This window comes from Solanum dulcamara, chromosome 12, assembly GCF_947179165.1.
Source record: "Solanum dulcamara chromosome 12, daSolDulc1.2, whole genome shotgun sequence".
NCBI classification, from domain to species: Eukaryota; Viridiplantae; Streptophyta; class Magnoliopsida; order Solanales; family Solanaceae; genus Solanum; species Solanum dulcamara.
Genome location: NC_077248.1, coordinates 67,386,435 through 67,405,066, shown reverse-complemented (window position 1 = coordinate 67,405,066; position 18,632 = coordinate 67,386,435). Strand labels below are relative to the sequence as shown.

Genomic DNA, 18,632 nt, shown 5'->3' with positions numbered 1-18,632 from the left:
ACATCGATTTTTTGAAGTTTTTGAATCACAAATTAATAATTTATTATTATTTCAATTATTTATATATATATATATAAAATCAATTTTGTTTGACCTCAAATTTCATAAAATTTAAAATCTTGACTCTGTAACTTTTTAAAATACTTTGATTGAAAAAAAAAACAATGTGGGGCATGACTAAGTTGGGTCCTTGGATTCTCTGTTTGTTATAAGGTCAGTCGGGTCTCTTGATAGATTCTCTTGTCGACACTCTTCTTGCTGTCTCAGAACCATATTTTTATTTTATAATAATAATAATAATAATATGCATTGAATGATCTATTTCTTGCTGTCATGCACTGTATACTTTAATTTCTTTATCACATAGTAGTAATTACAAAATTATATTGCCAACTCAGTCTGTAGTGGTGTGTAGTTATAAGTTCGATAGAATTGAATAATTTTAATTTAAAATTTATAATTATATTAAGAAATTTATATAGTATATATAAATAAATCTTAAATTCACTTATAAAATAATTTTTTTTTGAGTTATCGGATTTCAATATCTAAACCTTCTTTATTTTTGAAGATAGACCGAAAAGTAAGTTGTCATAGTTTACAATGACATATAATAATAGATTGATTAGGTCAAATTTTATGGGATATAACATATTTTAGTCAATTTAAAAAGAACTTTTCTTTATATTTATATATTATGATTTTATACTCACATAAATGTTAAGAGTAATAGATTTGATGATCAAAATAGACCATAAAATGTAGCATATAAAATTCGTTTCTTAACTTTAATAAACATTAGTAATAAACTTAAAATATTTTATAGGTTCATCTTATCAATTGACATTTTAATCCCGATCATTCATAAATATTAATGTTTTTAGTTATATATGACTGCCTATTTCTAACATCCGCAATCCTGTCCCTTTCTCTATTCCTTCGTCAAAAATAAGTATAAATTTTTTTTCCCGCTAAATTCGTCTCTGATCTTTTTTACTATTTTAGTTATTTTATCTGTCTGCCATTACGCCTTTTTCATAAGATTCCACAATCGCTATATATATAGATCACGTCAATAATTTACTTACATAATATCCACGTAACAACACCTAAAGAAGAAAAAAAAAAGTTATTCGATTATCATCTCCAATTATAAAAGCGAGGAGGCAAAATGTCAAGCTAAAAATATAAAAAGGACGTTTCCCTAAATACATAAACTAGTAGGACGTCTTTGTAATTTTTAAAACATAAATAAATGGCGGACTGGACTAAGGACCCAAAGAACAAAATTCCAAATTTCATTCAATTTCAAATAGTAACTTTTTCAACAGCACACACGACCAACTCAATATTTTATTGCAAAAAAGCAAAACAAAAACAAAATAAAATAAATTTATTTATTTATTTATATAACCTATGGTTGCAAATTTAATATTATATAAACAGTTCATAAAATTTATACCTACTTATACTTTACGCCCTCACCTGATTTTTTTAGCTGTAATTTTTTTATTTTTTTCCATTGGATCTTCGTTGATTTCTAGGGTTTCTGTAACAATTTTGATTATCAGAATGTGAATTGAGATTTTGTATTAAATTTTGAGATTTTTTTTTGTTTTTGGAGGGAAAAAAATGGGAATTTGTTATTCTTCAAGTAAAGGGAAGGGAAAATGTGATAGTAAAAATGAGAGTAAAAAAATTGATTTGAAGTTGAGAAAGAACACTTCTTCTAATGGTGATTTCAGTACATTTATCAGCAAGTTGAGTGGCGGCGGCGGCGGCGGAGGAGGAGCTGAAGAGAGAGGGCTTCAGCAGATTCCGGGAAGGTTAATTGGGAATGGTGCTAGTAATGTTGGTTGTTTATATACTCAGCAAGGAAAAAAAGGTATCAATCAAGATGCCATGATCATTTGGGAGGTTTGTTTACTTAACTCCATGGATCATAAAATGGTGCATGTGTGTTATTTTTCCTCATTTTTTAAATTTTTTTCGACAATCGCGGTGTTCGGACTAGCAACAAGCACCAGGTAACTTTGTTTTGTCTCTATGCTGGTATTTGAACTTGAGAAGTCATGGTTCACAACCCGTACCCGTTATATCCCACCAGTATGGAGTCTGGATGTACCCTTGAGTGTAAATGTCAATCTGCTATTTGTTACCTAACACCTAAATGTGTATGTAGAAATCGAATTTTGGTGATACTTAGTGTCGAATATGAATTAGATTGATATGTATGCTTAAAATTATACCCTTTTAAGCCGAGGGTATAGCGGAAACAATCTCTCTACCTTACAAAGGTAGGATGCGTACATCTTACCCTCTCCAGACTTTACACCGCCTATGCTGTCATAATTGGAATACCACTTAGTGTCAAGAGTTGAATCTTCGTAGGAGCTTGTCAAAGATTGATTAGGGAAGAGCAAAATGATGAATAATCTGGAAAAAGGATCAATTTGAATTTATTTTTTCTTCCCTGTGATGGATATTTTTTTTCTCTCTATTTAGTTTGGCATGAGCTCCCTTTAAGTAGCATCCTTTGGTTCTTGAGTTTTGTTTTAGCTTTTATCGTTTCAAATTTCCAGACTGTTCTGTTTCTCGTAGTACCTTTTTATTTGCTTTTGGATTGTGGCAGCAAAGACCGCATTATGTTGGACGTCATGAATCTAAAAGTTGAATCTTTTAACTGTCTACCCATGCTTTTTTGTTCCTATGCTCCTTTGATTCGTTAGTTGGGATAGCTGTCTTAGCAAAACAACTTTACTGCTTATACCAAATGGTAGTTGCTCGAAGACCTTTATCCCCAGGCCATCTTCGGAATTTTAATTGAGTTCTGCTTCATCTCGTTGCTAACATTGTTGAGCGTCAAAAGTTATGTATTAGGAAATATAGTTATTATCCTTGTAAGAAGAGCAAGGATTGTAATTTTAATTTTTGCTGTAAACACTTCCTTTGGTTTCCAGCACAAACTTTGTGGTGAAGATTCTTATAATACACTGGAACATGTTATCTTCTCCAATTAAAAAAACATAGTTATTATCTCTTGTGTTTTGTTTAATCTGTTATTTGAAAAACGATAAATTAATTTGCTCTTGTCTATTGGGTCAGTTTATGACTTGGTTGGAATGTTTCTACAATAGAATTATTGTTCGAGAAGCGATACAACCCTATGTGGGGTATTTGATGGGCATGGTCCTCATGGTCATATGGTTGCAAGTAAAGTTCGAGATTATCTTCCAATTTTGCTGCGATCAGAGTGGGAAACTAAATCCTGTGGTGATCAAATTGCTGTATCCGAGAATGGAAATACTAATGGAGGCTTACATTTTGATGACATCGTGGATGATGATTTGGTCGAATCAGTGGAAGCTGAGAACAATGAAAAATTCCCAGAAATCCATCTGCAAATTAAGAGGTCAATATTAAGGGCTTTTAGATCAATGGATAAGGAACTGAAGTTACACCCCTCAATTGACTGTTTCTGTAGCGGGTCAACTGCTGTTACTTTGGTAATGCAGGTAGTTACCATAATCTTGGTTTCTTTTAGCTTCAGCTGGAATTGATGCATTTAAAACTAGTGTAACTTCATTGAGGCTGGAAAAGCAGTGTGGTCCATACTTGTCTGATATGCATGGTTTGAATCATTGTGCATCAGCGAACCTATTATGTTGCAATGTTGTAACTGCGACAAGTTCGGAATAGGAGAGAGAATGTTGCAACCAGATATCTCTTCTAGTAAGTCGTTCAGTATCAAAATCTTAGTTATGCCAAAGTTAGCTATGAACATGGTTCATACCTGCCAAGTAAATTCACAATGCACAAAAATATGATCCCTAGATTCACAAGCTTTCTCACACAAATAGAATCTGCTGCTCATCATCCAGCCCCTCCTCGTCAAATTTTCTTGCATTAGACATGCTTTGTGAGACACTAACCAACCAAACAAGGCAACTTTTGTTGGGACTGTAGTCTTCCAGATCATCCTCCAAGGCGACATTTGTGCTTGCACTGGCTGAATAGCATTTAGTACTTTATAGTATGAGCTGACAGTAAAAGAACCATTTTACTCACCTATAATTGGCCTATCACTTTTACTTGTCTTTTTTTTCTTTGGGCTGAAAAAGAAAATATTCTTTTTTGATGTCCATTCTATGCTGCATAGGTTGGATTAAACATGAAGCCATAGTTTATTGATTCGCCTTCTCTTTTCCTTACATTTAAAGACCCCTTACACACTGGTATTATGAATCAACATTAGATGGAGTTCACTATATAGAGGAGGACCTTCATTCTATAGAAGTTCCTCTCTCTTTCTGTTTGATGATTTCTTACAGTATGCTTCTTCTTCCACGTTCTGTTTGAACTGGGCAAGATTTCATTCAGCATGATGCTGTAAATAGTCTTAGTGACTTGCACCTTAAGATGAACTACTACACAGAGTGTTTGATGTGAGCTTTTTTCTTATCATTGTTAATCTTTCCAGAATAAGTTTACTGTTTTGAATTCATGTTTTATGACCGGTATATGTATTCCAATAATATTCTTGTAAACTGGAGAGTGCATTTTAGTGCTTCTCACTTACTGTCAGAATGCAGGGCCTTTTCTTTACCTTGCACATCATATTGCATGTTTAATTAGTTTTTGTCCTGACTTATTTAGAATTTAATTTGTGATTCATCCTTAATCAACTGTTCGTGACTTTGCATTTATGTGAAGTCATGTAGAATTTTGGATTGATGAATATCTCTGTTGACCAGGATATGATGTTGAAACATTATACTTTCAGAAAATAATAACGATTGAGTGGGAAGGTTTGCACATGATTCTGCTTTAGCATGGTTCTATTTGCATCACTAATTTCTTAGCTTCTTTAAAGAGGATAATAACCAATCTTCTGAATGTCCTCAGGGCCAGGATATATTTGTTGGTAATGTTGGTGACTCGAGAGCAGTTTTGGCGACAAGAGATAAAGACAAGTCCTTAATGGCTGTACAGTTGACAGTAGATTTGAAGCCTAATCTTCCAAGTCTGTTTGTCTGTCTATCTCTTTCTCTTCCCCGCCCCACCCAACACATGCAGTGCACATTAGCTGAAGCTGAAATCACTTAAATTTATTTCAATTGTTTGAACTCAGTAGTTTTTTTCTTCCTCTTGTAGGAGAAGCTGCTAGAATCCATAAATGTAAAGGAAGGGTTTTTGCACTGCAAGATGAGCCAGAAGTTGCACGTGTGTGGTTGCCGAACTGTGACTCTCCAGGTTTGGCAATGGCCAGAGCATTTGGTGATTTTTGTCTCAAAGATTTTGGGTTAATTTCTGTACCGGATGTGTATTATCACCACATTACTGAAAGGGATGAATTTGTCCTCCTTGCAACTGATGGGGTATTTTTCTTTATCTCATGTTGTTTAATCCTCTCTCAATCATACAGAAAACATACAACATCTTATTCTTTGTTATACCACATTTTTTACATTTTATGTTTCTCAATATTTTGGCTTTCGCGATGTAGGTTTGGGATGTCCTTTCTAATAAGGAAGCTGTGGATATTGTGGCCTCTGCTCCTAGTCGTGCAACAGCTGGCCGAGCTCTTGTTGACTGTGCTACCAGAGCATGGAGGCTAAAATATCCAACATCAAAGAATGATGACTGTGCTGTAGTATGTCTTTACCTAAACTCCACACCTGTACTTGATGTCAAGATGATAGAATGCCAAAATAAGCTGACAAATTCCCCTGAAGCGGAAATTAAGACAAATACTATAGATATAAAGAAGCTGACAAACTCCCCTGAAGTGGAAACTAAGCTGAAAAATTCCCTTGAAATGGAAATCAACACAAATACTATATATGGACATGTTGGAAGATCAAATACTGAAGCTATTTCAACTTCTCAGACTGCCGGTCATGAAGATCTCAGTACTACCAAGGCTGACAGTGAGATAGTTCCAGTCGTTGAGTCACAGGAAGAACAACATCTGCATAAGGGTCTTGGCCAGTCTAAGAGAAGTATTGCTGAGTTCCTCTCAACTGCACAAGATGATGAATGGTCGGCCCTTGAGGGAATTACCAGGGTTAACAGTCTTCTTAGTCTTCCTAGATTCTTATCTGCTGAAAAAAGGTCTACCAGTTGGAGAACAAAATGGTTATGAGACATCAACTCCTCGATGTCATTGGTATCCCCTGCTGCTGTTGTCAAAGATTCTGTAAATGAAACTGATAGGTGTAATAGTATAGCTTTTCAGTTAAATTGTCAAATTAGATGGGTTCAGACCCTCTAAAAATGTTGCAGCTTCCGCTCTGAATCCTTAAAAAATGGTAGCTTTTGAAGGATCCGACACATCTGAACAATATTTTTGAAGAGTCGAGCAACATAGGCCTAAAGTGACGGATTGTTGTTCTTGTGGACTGTCCAAATTGCCAATTCTTTTTGGTAGGAAAAGTTGGATTTGCTGCTTAAATTTATGTACCGGGCTCAGTAGGAAATGACTAGTATTTGTTTGTGTAGTATTGCTTTCCTTTTCCCTTTTTTTCGTCATATCTACTTCAATTGATTTCCTTTTGTTCAGCTATGGGCTTCTGATTCACTCCTGGTAGTGCATATCTTTGTTTTTCTGGCCATTGATCCTGTATTTTAAATATCGAAAAAGAGCAACTTTTGGAACATTTTAACACTTCAGTTTGGTGTGTTTTGAACAACAAAATGGAAGAACTCTTTTGGCTTGGTGAAGGTTTTCGTCAACTCCCAAATAACAGGAAAGAACCAACGAATTTCCCAAGGAAATGACATTTCACGAGACGTGACAACTTTACACTGGTAGTTATTACATTTATTTATGTTCTCTTTGCAGCTTTATATCTTCTAACCCCCACCCAACCCACCTTCTCAAAAGTTTATTATTCATTACATTACATCGTCATTCCTACAATACAATATGACTGAATGATGGCAGATGTATAATTTTGACTCTATGCTAGTTCCGGACCATTGTCAAGTCCGGTTTAATTTTCACTCTCTTGTGATGCTTGACCTTCTAAGTTCTGATCTCAAGGGGATAAACAATATTATAGCTTGCAGGCATTGAGGGATCCAATGAGCTACAAAAGCAGGGAATATAATTATGCAAATCAAGTTCACAAGACTAAAGAGGATGTGAATCTTGGTATTCTCTAACAAGAGGGAAATCGAACACTTCTACTCTCATATCAGCATTTTAAGCCCAATGTATATCACAGAGGGAACTCCTTCTGAAGAACATCAAGATTCCGCGAGTCACATGCCTCCAACATATCATTTCGAGATGCACAGCTGCCAAACAAAATAGGACATAAAAAAACTCAGTTAATGAAACTGCAATATAATACAGCAACATATGGAATTTCCATCATGTGATGTTGTACCTCAGAGATATTCTCAAATATTGCCAGGCGTTGTCTGCCTTGGGATTCATTGCTAGTGCCCGGACATAATAACGGATGGAATCCTCATACATACCCTGTATGCAAAAGAATATGTTTGAAATTATACGCCATGCACTTCAATAATCAATTGCAACAAATTGGGCTTTGAGATATAAAAGAAATTTTATTTTTTTAGATGAAAACAGAACACAGCATTGCATTGCGAATAACAGTCTGGAATAGGAGAGAGAATGTTGCAATCAGATGTCTCTTTGCCTTCTTTGGCTCTGGGAGACTATTGATATAAAACAACTTCACGATTAGATTTTTTTTTTTTTTTGGGGGGGGGGGGGGGGGATGGGTGAAACAACTTCATGATTGGTATTTCTGCACTGATCAGCACAGGATTATGAGGAATTCATCTAGAACAGCAATAAACAGATGGTACCACATGATCTGATCAACCGCGCAGATAATACCAGAATAGCAACCAAAGTTTGAAAAACATGCTTACTACTATTAACTTGGGGATGAAGTGTAACCTGACAACACATATAAACGTGCTACAAGTGTGGTTTATGACTTCCAAAGGCATAGAATATCACCTGGTTGGCATAACTGATGCCCATGTTTGCCCATGCACGTACATAGTTAGGCTTTATATCTAGCGCCTGAGAATTAAAATTGAAATGTCAATAAAACAATTTTTCTTCAGACAAATCTACAGATATGGATATATGCACACACAAAGAAGATGGATGATACAAAAGCAGAAGCCAGCATATGTGACAAAAACTAATGGTGGAGATCTACCAAAAACTTCTCCTTATCTCAAAACAGTAAAAGTCACAGCTCCGTACCTAAGACTATATACTTGCTCTATAGGACTAATACATCTACAAGGAGTTCAAGTACACATCTAAGTGAATAAGAAACATTCAAACACGTCTTTACAAGATATAGTTTCGATAGCCACAACAAGCTCATCTAATCGGTAATATCTTTCATTTCAACACACTATCATACTGCTATCAATCCCGGGGCAGTTACATTGTAAGAATCGCAAAGAGTTAGCGCTAACAATATGCACACACTCCCTAACGGTATTGTTATAGAAGTAAACTTGTATTAGCAGGGTCAATATGCAAATCATAGGTGACTTCTTTTAAGGTTGTAAATAAGCAACAAAGTAACATATCCAGGCAGATTCACCATCGGATGTCCAAAATAGAGGAAAATGAGTATTCATTAGGTGAATGAAGAATACCTGCTGATAAGCCAATATTGCATCAGAACTCTGCACACTGTTAGCTTGTGTTGCACCAAGCTTATTCCAGAGTGAGTAGTCCCTAGGTTTGAGCTTTAATGCTGTCTTAAAAGACTCTATAGCTTTGTCATATTCTCTTGATAGATTGTATAACACCCCAAGTACTATGTGTACATCAGCATCGTCAGGTGCCATTTGAGCTGCATCTGTAAACAATCTAGCTACCTGTATCACATAAAAATAAACATCCCAGTCAGTTGCCCATCATTTACAAGTCCTATGCTATAGCCTCCTTCCATTCTCCAATCCCGACAAAAGAAAAAGAGGACGAAGAAGAAAGGCAAGAAAGAGCCGGAATGAGTAGATTGGCCACAATAGCGAAAACTAGAGTTACATTCTAGGACTTTCGCGTTTAAATAACCCTTAACAACATTCAGCAATTGGTATACTTCAGCTTCGTATCCACCTCAGGTGGGAAGAAGAAGACAGGAGGGGAAAGGTAGGAAGAGAAGCTAAATAAAGAGTCTTACATCAGCATGATAGAAAGAAACGGGCTGCTCCTGAGGGGCGATACTCCCATACTTTGGGTGGTGGCGTAACCAACTATACAAATACTTCAATGCAGCTTGTTGCTCCAGTTCTGGACAATTACAAATAAGGAAAATAATATCTTTTTGAATAAGCTAGAATTAATAATCCTTACAAATAAAAATTACAGACTACATGTAAAATCGGGATAACTACAAAATCTAATAAAAGAATCATTCTCTTGATGTTGTTGTGTTCCTCAGGAGAATGTCCATTGCCCAATATGCTGTTTACTTATCATGGAGCAAACATTTCAAAACTCAGTTTGAGGCTACAAAAAGAAACAAATCTAGAGGACCAAATGATAATGCCAATGTGATCAAACTTTAAAGCCCCAATCAAACAAAGTTGCCTCAATGCCTCACGTCATAATAACATGACCAAATTAACTAAACAATAATACTCTTGCTCTTCTATTTATGAGGTTTCTAAATTACATTTAGCAATCATTACTAGGAACCTATATAACATAAGTAGCAGCACTAAAGTTCAAACATAGCAGAAGCTCCAAGCCCCATCAAAACAGTATCCTATAAAAATTTAGGCTGATCTTATTTTTTTTCAAAATCTGAACCCCAGACCCTCCCGTCCAAGAGTCAACGGTGGCCTTTTTTCCACTTTGCTCCCGTGTGAAGGTGGATGGTCCTTTCTACTATGCTTCCCTCACTTATCAAAATTAGGCTCATCCACCACAATTTCTCACTTGAATTAATAAGAAATCTCTATCGAACTAACTACTTACCATTTGTATGACTTACTCCAAGGGAGAGAAGAACTTCCAGATTTGCGGGATCAGCCTTCTGTGCCCGCATCATAGCAGCTATAGCCTGTGAATAGATTATGATGTTATGCCTTACCAACAAATTCAGTTGAGCATATTTTACTCAAGGAACTCTAGACAGAAAAGAACTCAGAACCATTAAGCATATCAACATGCATCATTGTTGCATTGGTTTCAGCACCAACTCCTCACATTTGCTTCAAAAAATGAAATGATTAATGCTACTTAGGAAATCAACTATTTTCAGTATAAGGTGATCTCTATTCAAACAGTAAAAGATGGGACAACTCAATTCACACAATTCTTCAGGCATCACAGACCATTATAACAGTGAAACAACTAAACTCACAAGTTCAATTGGTAAGATGGTCTAATAGAGATTAAGAATCAAAATTGTAGAACAGATAAATGGCTTGAGCTTGATTCAGGGAAACCTCCAGTAGATTCAAGGGTCTTTTATGCCAAATACCATTTGGCAACCCAACAAATAAATTGAAGGTAAACTTGTATCAAGAAAAAAGGATCAAAAACTTGCTGGTGAACCCTTCTTACAATGTTATCTAATCATATGTACGGTACTTTATCATTCAACAAGAACCAGACAGGCTATTTAGGCTTTTTTAAAAAACTATCTCAGGATACCTAGAGGAGGCTTCCGGATTGTATCAAAACTGCTAAAGCAAAATCTGAAAAAAAGATTAGATAACTAATAATGAAAAGACCTTGTATTGTAATCAAGCAGTCAATGTTTTATAACCTCTTCTTGGCATAGGAAGTCTTTAATTTGAAACACTGAGAGAATAGAAATGCAGTTACAGTTCATCAAACACTCGCAGGAATTTGATCCTTTTGCAGTTAATACACATATGGAAATGATTCAAAAAAGACGCAGAAAGATTAGTGAATGAAGAATGAGTAAACTAATATTAACCTGCTGATCATCATCGTTTTCAGCATGTGCTATGCCAAGTAACCTCCAACCCTCAGCATTTTCAGGGTTCTTCAAGACTTCAGCCTCCAAAGCAAGAACTGCTTCACTTAAGAGACCCTTACGGAACAATTCTTGCCCTTCTTTTAGAGGGTTAGGATGACCAACATAAGGGTTCAGATCAGAGAACACATAAACTCCCCTTGATGCGTCTGATTGCTGCTTGAGAGCAGATTGCTCGTTCATATACCTGTTGGGAAATGGTAAAACTAAGCACATAATTCAGGGAAATGCATGAGCCTTGCATAGTGGTATGAAAAAGCAAAAGAAACAACATATATGAATAGAATTGCCAATTTCTGCCATGTAAAGACTGGTAAAAAAAGATAAAATGAAAAAAAGGGGAAATTATAGGGGGAAAGCCTCAGAAAGAGATAGGTACTGTCAGGGATTTTAGGGGATAAAGGAGGAGGGGCATAGAGTTCCCCTTTTTTCAAAAAATATTTTCCTTTTAAAAAAAGGTAAAGAACAAGAAAAGACAGACATGAGACATGATGGATGAAAAGCATAATATCACCAAGAAAAAGACGAACAAAATAATAGGAGAGATTCTTTAAAAACAAGTGATTCATGGGCTCATTTTGGAAACTCATACTATGAAAAAATAAAAATAAAGTGTTACAGAAATTAGTATTTGGAAAGTCTCATATATTATCAAGAATGGAATACCAGATAATTCATATTTTCTCGAGTATTGCTAAACTTACTCATCATAAGCCTCTGCCCAGCCATCAGCAGAGGTTTCACCAAACGCTCCTTCGGCAACTTGACGCCCAAATTCATCTGCCCAATCATCATTCACATTCAACTTTGAAAATTCACTTACCCACTCATCATTTACAGATCCATGCTGCTCACGTTCAGCGGAAAACTCATTCACCCACCCTTGTGGTCCACGAGAAAGCTGAAAACAACAGAAGAAGTGTACACATCAATGTGGAAGGACATCCTCATAACATGTTAAAGGAAATTCAGCAACCAAAATCATGTTTCAAACCGCATGTATTAGGTGTTCTCCACACAGAGTAATAACAACTGCCGCAAAACTAGTCAACAATTTATAAGTCTATTAGCAAGAAGAAATAGTAAGCTTAGATTAGCTCAAAGCATCACAGGTGAGAAAATTCCAGGTTCAACAGAGTTGCTGCCATGTGACCAGGAGGTCACGGGTTCAAGCCTTGGAAACAGCCTCTGGCAGAAATGCAAGGTAAGGCTGCGTACAACAGACCCTTGTGGTCGGGCCTTCCCCGGACCCTGCGCATAGCGGGAGCTTAAGTGCACCGGGCTGCCCTTTTAACAGAGCGCATCTCATACTCATCATAGACGAGACATAACCCACAAATTCTGGGATAAGATCAACACATTCAATGCACCCACAACTTCTAGGATAAGATCAACACATTCAACGCTTTAATCCGTACATCCAAAAAAAAGAAAATCAACACATGCAATGAACTTGTACTTGCCTCCTCGTGTGCAAACTGGTCAGCCCATGCTTGACCTCCATTATGCTGCTGTTCATATTCTGCTGCCCAATCCCCAGAAGAAATTGTAGCAGGCTTGAATTGATTTTCTTCAATAGAAATTTCACCACGACTCATCTTGGATACAAATTGGAGAAATTTGGAATTCTACATGAATTGTTAAAGTAGTCATATACTACTGCAGGTACAAATGCAATAAGCAGACGTAGAAAAATGAACAGAAATATTTAGCTGACATCTCCTCCACTCGATATATTCTACTCAATTTGTTAAACAATCCTCATTAGATAGGAAGTATGTCCCTTGTGATGGTTCAGGTTAGCAATCAGTTTCTGATTTACTTTATAGTAAGTAGTCACCATGTCCTGATACAGGCAGAACGCCACCTGTGTGAGGTAGCTCACATAGCCAATCCCAAGCCTGAAAAGGAGGTTTGTAGTCATGGGATATTGCAAAGAACGGGATTTCAAATTGCTTCTAGGTGCTTGTTGTGCAATGAGGCAGGAGAGACAAACAATCATGTATTTCTTCACTCCTCACAGTAGTGGTTTTTGTTCCTCAGTTTAACAGAGACCAGCTGGTAAATGCCTGAGCATACAGCAGATCTGTTAAGGTGCTGGAAGAAGTGGTGGAGAATAATTCCATCCTGTATTTGGTGGACAATTTGAAAGAAAGGAATGGGAAACACATAAAATACAGTTTGCCAAAAGCATGACTTTATTGTAATGTCACAACACTTCAGACGTCCCCATTCCATGCACAAGAAGGTGTAGACATATGAAGCTTTTAATAAGGCAAAGGAAAATGAAAGGTGACATGTCGATTAATCATGATGAACCTAACAGTTGATCAGTTCTGGCAATATACTATGCCCTTAACTTGCGGGTGGTCCCAACTACCCCACATGCGTTGATAACCGGTCATAGTGCGCACAGAAGAATGACAACATTTATTCAAGCAAATATAAAAAAACAATCATATTAAGAACTAGCACAAAACCTGAAATTTTGGGTCATTGTTTTGAGCTAATGTGTGGGCCAACATACGTGTTTGTTCCATGGCTGCTAGGTTGGGAATATTTGCACCTCTCATTTGACCAACCATTCCAAGTTGGGATTGTTCCTACAATTGTTAAAAATTGTATCCATAAACAACAACAAATAACAAAGAAAGATGAGAGTGAGGTAAAGGGAAACTGGAGAGAGAGGTAGCAGACATCATCAGTCCCTCTGACATGTTTGTTATATCAGCCACATCAAATTAAAAGATGAAACACAATTAGCCTTAACGTGTTCTCTGTGCATTCTCCCTGATATTTGAATACAGGCTAGTCTGTGCTTCTCCTCTCTCCATGATTTTGTGTGCGTGTAGGAGTGCATGTATGTTCTCTCTTGCTTCTATATAAAGGATGCTTTAGACCATAACTGTTATAGAATACAAATGCTCTAAACATAATTAGCATGATCTCTCTCCCCCACCCCCCACCCTCGTGTGTCCATCTACATAAAACTGTTCTCTCTACTCTGCTTGGATGCATTTTGTTCAGAAGTTTATTCTGACAGCTTAAAAGAATTCATATCCAAATTATACGGGATGTTTTTCAGTAAAGATTCAAATTATTCTATGATGAATCTATCTCCACCGAGCATGACAATATTCATAAAGGTAGATTCTTCCCTTTTTCATTTCTCCTCTAGACAAAAATGCAACTCCACCTTATATCTTATACAAGAGTTCAACAAAACTTTCTTACATGCTCAAATTCAGATGCCCAGCCATTAGCACCATGTTGTTGTTCAAATGATTGGACCCAAGCATTTGGGTCAGCATGTCCTACTCGGTTCTGTGCAAACTCATTAATCCATCCATCTGCAACATGAGGCGCAGGTTTCATAGCTAATGACTCATTCCAGTACTCCTCAAGCTCGGGATATCTTCCAGGCACAGGGCCCCTTGCCCTAACATGATTATCAATTTCTAAAGAAGACAATAGAGCATTAACCTGATGAATAAGACAGTTGGTTACTGGTTAGTTATACAATAGTTATAGGAAGACAAAATAGATAAACAACAGAGAGCACAGACGTATTTTGGCACATTTGAATAACTGAAGGACCAAAGCAACACAGTACAGTTGAAACAACACTCTTTCCACTCGCTCGTCAAACTATAGTATTCTGTCTGTGGAATTGAAACAACAATTATTTTTATTTCTTGCTCATAAACACCAATACACAATCTTCTCGGTCCTCACATCTGTTTGGATTTCCTAGTTACAGTTATGAAAAGTCTATCAATTTCCTCCTTTTTTTAATCAAAGTAAAATAATTTTCATTCATAAACATGGCCATAACGACCGTATACAAGACATATCCCAAAAAGAGAGAATTAACAAAAAGATATAATTATCTACAAACTCCACCCAATCCTCTATACAACAAGGGACTTTCTATGAGCACAAAAAGAAAACAAGGGAACAAAGACTGCTTTTTTAACTGAGAAAAACTTGACTCTACACCTTCAAAAGCTCTCCTATTTCTCTCTCCAAACAACCCACATTAGCGCAAGTGGAACCATATTCCATGCCGTATCAATTTCCTTTTCAAAAGAGATGAGACTAGACTTTTAGTAACTGCGACAAGTTCGGAAAGTCTATCACTTAGCAAATGCATATAGAAAATCTGACAACTAACAATGAATTCTAGTGGATGGAAAATACAGTTCGCAAACGTCATTATTCACACATCACATCACCAAAGAACATAAGCTACTTTTTTGTTTTGGATATTTATTTTGAACAACCAGACAGAAGAGATAGTTATTATTTGTATCTTCATTCAAAACCAGTGTCTCCTTTTAATACCATATCAGATTTCCAATTCGAAAAAAGGTCAAATTTGTTACTAGAGTGGTGGATTTTTGTTTCATGGACATCTAAAATAGTTTGGAAACTAAGACTGAATGTTAGTACCTCCGTGTCATTAATTGAGTAGCATTACATAGCTAGAAAGCAAACCTGTCCATTTATGAAGTCTTCACTTTTATCAGCAAAAAAATGCCGGGCCATGATCGTGCTACGGTCCCGTATGCATTGCTTGTCACCTTCTGATAAACCCAATAATGGCAGTGAAGCAGGACGAAACGGAACGCCACCATGACTACTGTTGACAAACGAGTGCAGAAAGCTTGACAATACTTGTTGTGGAGGCCCTAGATTGGGGAAAAGACATTCAAACTCATATGAACATACAACAAAGTTTGAGAAATTAGTTCCTCATGCGTCATACTTACTTTTTTCTTCACACATATTTGCAATCACCACCCACATAAACTTATTGATACTCACTAATTATCCAACAATAAAAGGAAAGCACCAAGTTGGAAATGTGAAATGCCATAGAAACAAGTTCAATCCTTTTTTCAAATGTGCCTTTTACCTAGATGGTAGAAGATATGGATATCTATCATGTCCTTTGAAAAGTTGAAGCACAATAAATGAACTGGTATAGGCTTTTCAACAATCAAATATGAGTATCCTTCATCAAGGGTATGATTCCCCCCTCCTCCCGGGGTCTTTTACTACAGTTTTTCAGTGCCATATTGACAAATACACGTAACGATTGAAGAGAATGTTCAGAGTTACCATTCAAATCTGGTAGAAGCCGGGCATGCTCCAAAGGGATGTTTGTCACGTTCTGACTTCCATGAGCAAAAGGAAGTTGAGGCCTTTGTATCTCATCCCAAGCATCAGCGAGCCTATTTTGATCTGCAGAACGAAACCCTTGAAGGAATTGGGAACCCTGAGAAAGTTGTATTACAAGTGAGTAATACACTCAAAGTTGGATACCTCCTCAACCAACAAGCATCTGTATACATTAACCTGAATATTCGGCTGAAGTGGATGTTCAAACTCTGATCCTGGAAGTGAGACAAGTGGTTCTTCAACACCCGCAAGGAAGTTGCCATTGGACGATGTACTTACTGATGTAGGGATCTCTTTTAGCCTTTCCTGTAAGAGAGATGAATCATTAATCAAGTTAATGCAAGTCCATAACACAGCCACACACAATACACCTTGACCCTGAAATGTCATTTAAGCCATCCAAACTTAAATTTGTGTCCTTCTCCGGCTATTTCTGTCCACAAAATTGTTCAATATAGATGCATCTGTGTAACCAATACAATTTACAACTATGCTAATGCTAGTATAGAGTAGACGTTTAGGGACGCCTATTCCTTCAGATTATTTTTTTTGGAAGGATAAAGGAGGTGTCTGAGCTAGCTTGCACACATCTCAACTATTACATTGGTACTTGCTACCTTTAACCAGCAAAACTACCAGGTAATAAATGCCTTTGGTATTAAACCATCACAACTTTTAAGTTAATGGATTAGTAGAAAAGACATCAAGCTCGATGTGTACTCCACACACCAATAAGGAAGAAGAGGAGTGACTTCCAAACATCAGTTTGATTCTCCCATGAATAATAGAGGTGGACAATCAAACCACGGAGGCTCTGATTTAAGTTATTCGCAACGTGAGTAGCATACTAGTTTTGTATAGCTCTATCTAAATAGTAATTGGAAAGAAGTGTGGTGTCCCTATTAGAATGGACTAAACTCATCTGCACAGATACGCAATTAGCAAGTCGAACAAATTTGTAAGCAATTTAAAGGAATATGTAACAAACAAGCAGCTAGAAAAAACACATGTAAACGAATTTCTTCATGTATGAGATTGGATATCAAATAATCAATCAATCAACTGCACCTTAATCACAATAATATATATCTATTCCTCTAATTCAGTATTAATAAGCTGCTAGCTTGTATGCTTCAAAATTAGCACAGTAATCACTTCCCGGTCATGAATTATCCGAAGAGCAATCAAACAATAACTTTATCGAGGTTTTCTCAGCTGAGAATCTATAGGTGCTTCAAGCTATAGAAAAAATGATGTGCCTATTAAAGTGGACCAAACTCAACTACATAAAGATCCACACAGGTTCACAATTAGAAACCAAACTAACTCTTCATCAATTTAAAGGAAATACATAACAAACAAACAGCTAGAAAAACATTTTTGAATGAAATTCTTCGTGTATGAGACTGTATATATCAATAAATAAACCGCATCTTAATCCCAATTATATACATCCATTTCACTCTGAATTCATCAGTATTAATAAGCTGCTTGCTTATATGCTTCAAAAATACCAGAGCTTTAAACAACAACCTTGTCGAGATTTACTCCGTTGAGAATCTATAGGTGCTTCAACAACTAAACTCAACTCAATTAGCAAATCGAACTAATTTGTTAGCAATTTACAGGAAAAACGTAAACAAACAAGTAGCTGGAAAGACATGGATGAACAATATGAGATTGTACATCAATCAATCAAGTACAACATCATCTTAATTCCAATAATATACATTTATTTCGGTCGGAATTCAGTATTCATAAGCTGTTTCACGAAGGAATAAAGAGTTGTGAGGTACCTGAGTCTTAGATGAAGAGCCGATGAGTGCGTTAGCGAGAGCACCAAGTGGATTAGAAGAAGAAGAAGGTTCGCCACAACTGGGAGCACCGGTGACCAAGTCTCTCATCGCCATGACTTTGATCGAGTTTTCTTCCCTCTTTACTCTGTGTTATTATACAAAATTGAAGGACGAAGAGATGGTGCCGCCGGTGAGGAAGACGAGGGTCGACGGAGGAGACGGTGAGGACAAGGGCGGGGAGGTGTGAATTTTGTTGTGTAGTGATTGCGTGGGGCTATATAAGGAAGGGAGTCGTGATTAATATTTGTGATGGCCAGAGATTTGGGTTTGGTCGTTTCTATCCCCTATTGGGAAATGTGACCGGCAGCTCTAGCCTCTAGTCATTGGCCCTATAAAAAATAAAATACACTAGACTGTAAATGTGAAATTTACGATTTGGATAAGAATCGAATTATATTGATTTTGATTTGATTTGATTTTATATATTTAAAAATTAGTATTATTTGATTTGATTTTGATTTAAAAAAATAAATTGAATTGAACCAATAAATTATATATATATTTTTTATAATTATATATACATAATAAAAAATTTATTTATAATTTATTATGAAAGTAAAAAGTCTTAAAA

At 36.4% G+C, this 18,632-nt stretch overlaps 2 protein-coding genes across 2 annotated transcripts; one reads left to right on the top strand and one right to left on the bottom strand.

Moving 5' to 3' along the window:
* The first annotated feature begins 1,483 nt into the window (after positions 1 to 1,483).
* Positions 1,484 to 6,561, top strand: LOC129876338 (probable protein phosphatase 2C 6). Its single transcript, XM_055951748.1, has 5 exons — positions 1,484 to 1,917; positions 3,138 to 3,515; positions 4,906 to 5,023; positions 5,155 to 5,378; positions 5,507 to 6,561. Exons 1-5 carry the CDS (start codon positions 1,633 to 1,635, stop codon positions 6,143 to 6,145), a joined length of 1,644 nt encoding a protein of 547 aa, XP_055807723.1. The 5' UTR covers positions 1,484 to 1,632; the 3' UTR covers positions 6,146 to 6,561.
* Positions 6,562 to 6,764: 203 nt separating this feature from the next.
* Positions 6,765 to 18,376, bottom strand: LOC129876337 (peroxisome biogenesis protein 5). Its single transcript, XM_055951747.1, has 15 exons — positions 18,002 to 18,376; positions 16,383 to 16,511; positions 16,146 to 16,302; positions 15,519 to 15,712; positions 14,256 to 14,504; positions 13,502 to 13,624; positions 12,485 to 12,649; positions 11,726 to 11,922; positions 10,962 to 11,208; positions 9,992 to 10,076; positions 9,192 to 9,301; positions 8,662 to 8,886; positions 8,000 to 8,065; positions 7,395 to 7,489; positions 6,765 to 7,302 (listed from the first exon to the last, which is right to left on the bottom strand). Exons 1-15 carry the CDS (start codon positions 18,113 to 18,115, stop codon positions 7,224 to 7,226), a joined length of 2,235 nt encoding a protein of 744 aa, XP_055807722.1. The 5' UTR covers positions 18,116 to 18,376; the 3' UTR covers positions 6,765 to 7,223.
* Between the last annotated feature and the right edge of the window lie 256 nt (positions 18,377 to 18,632).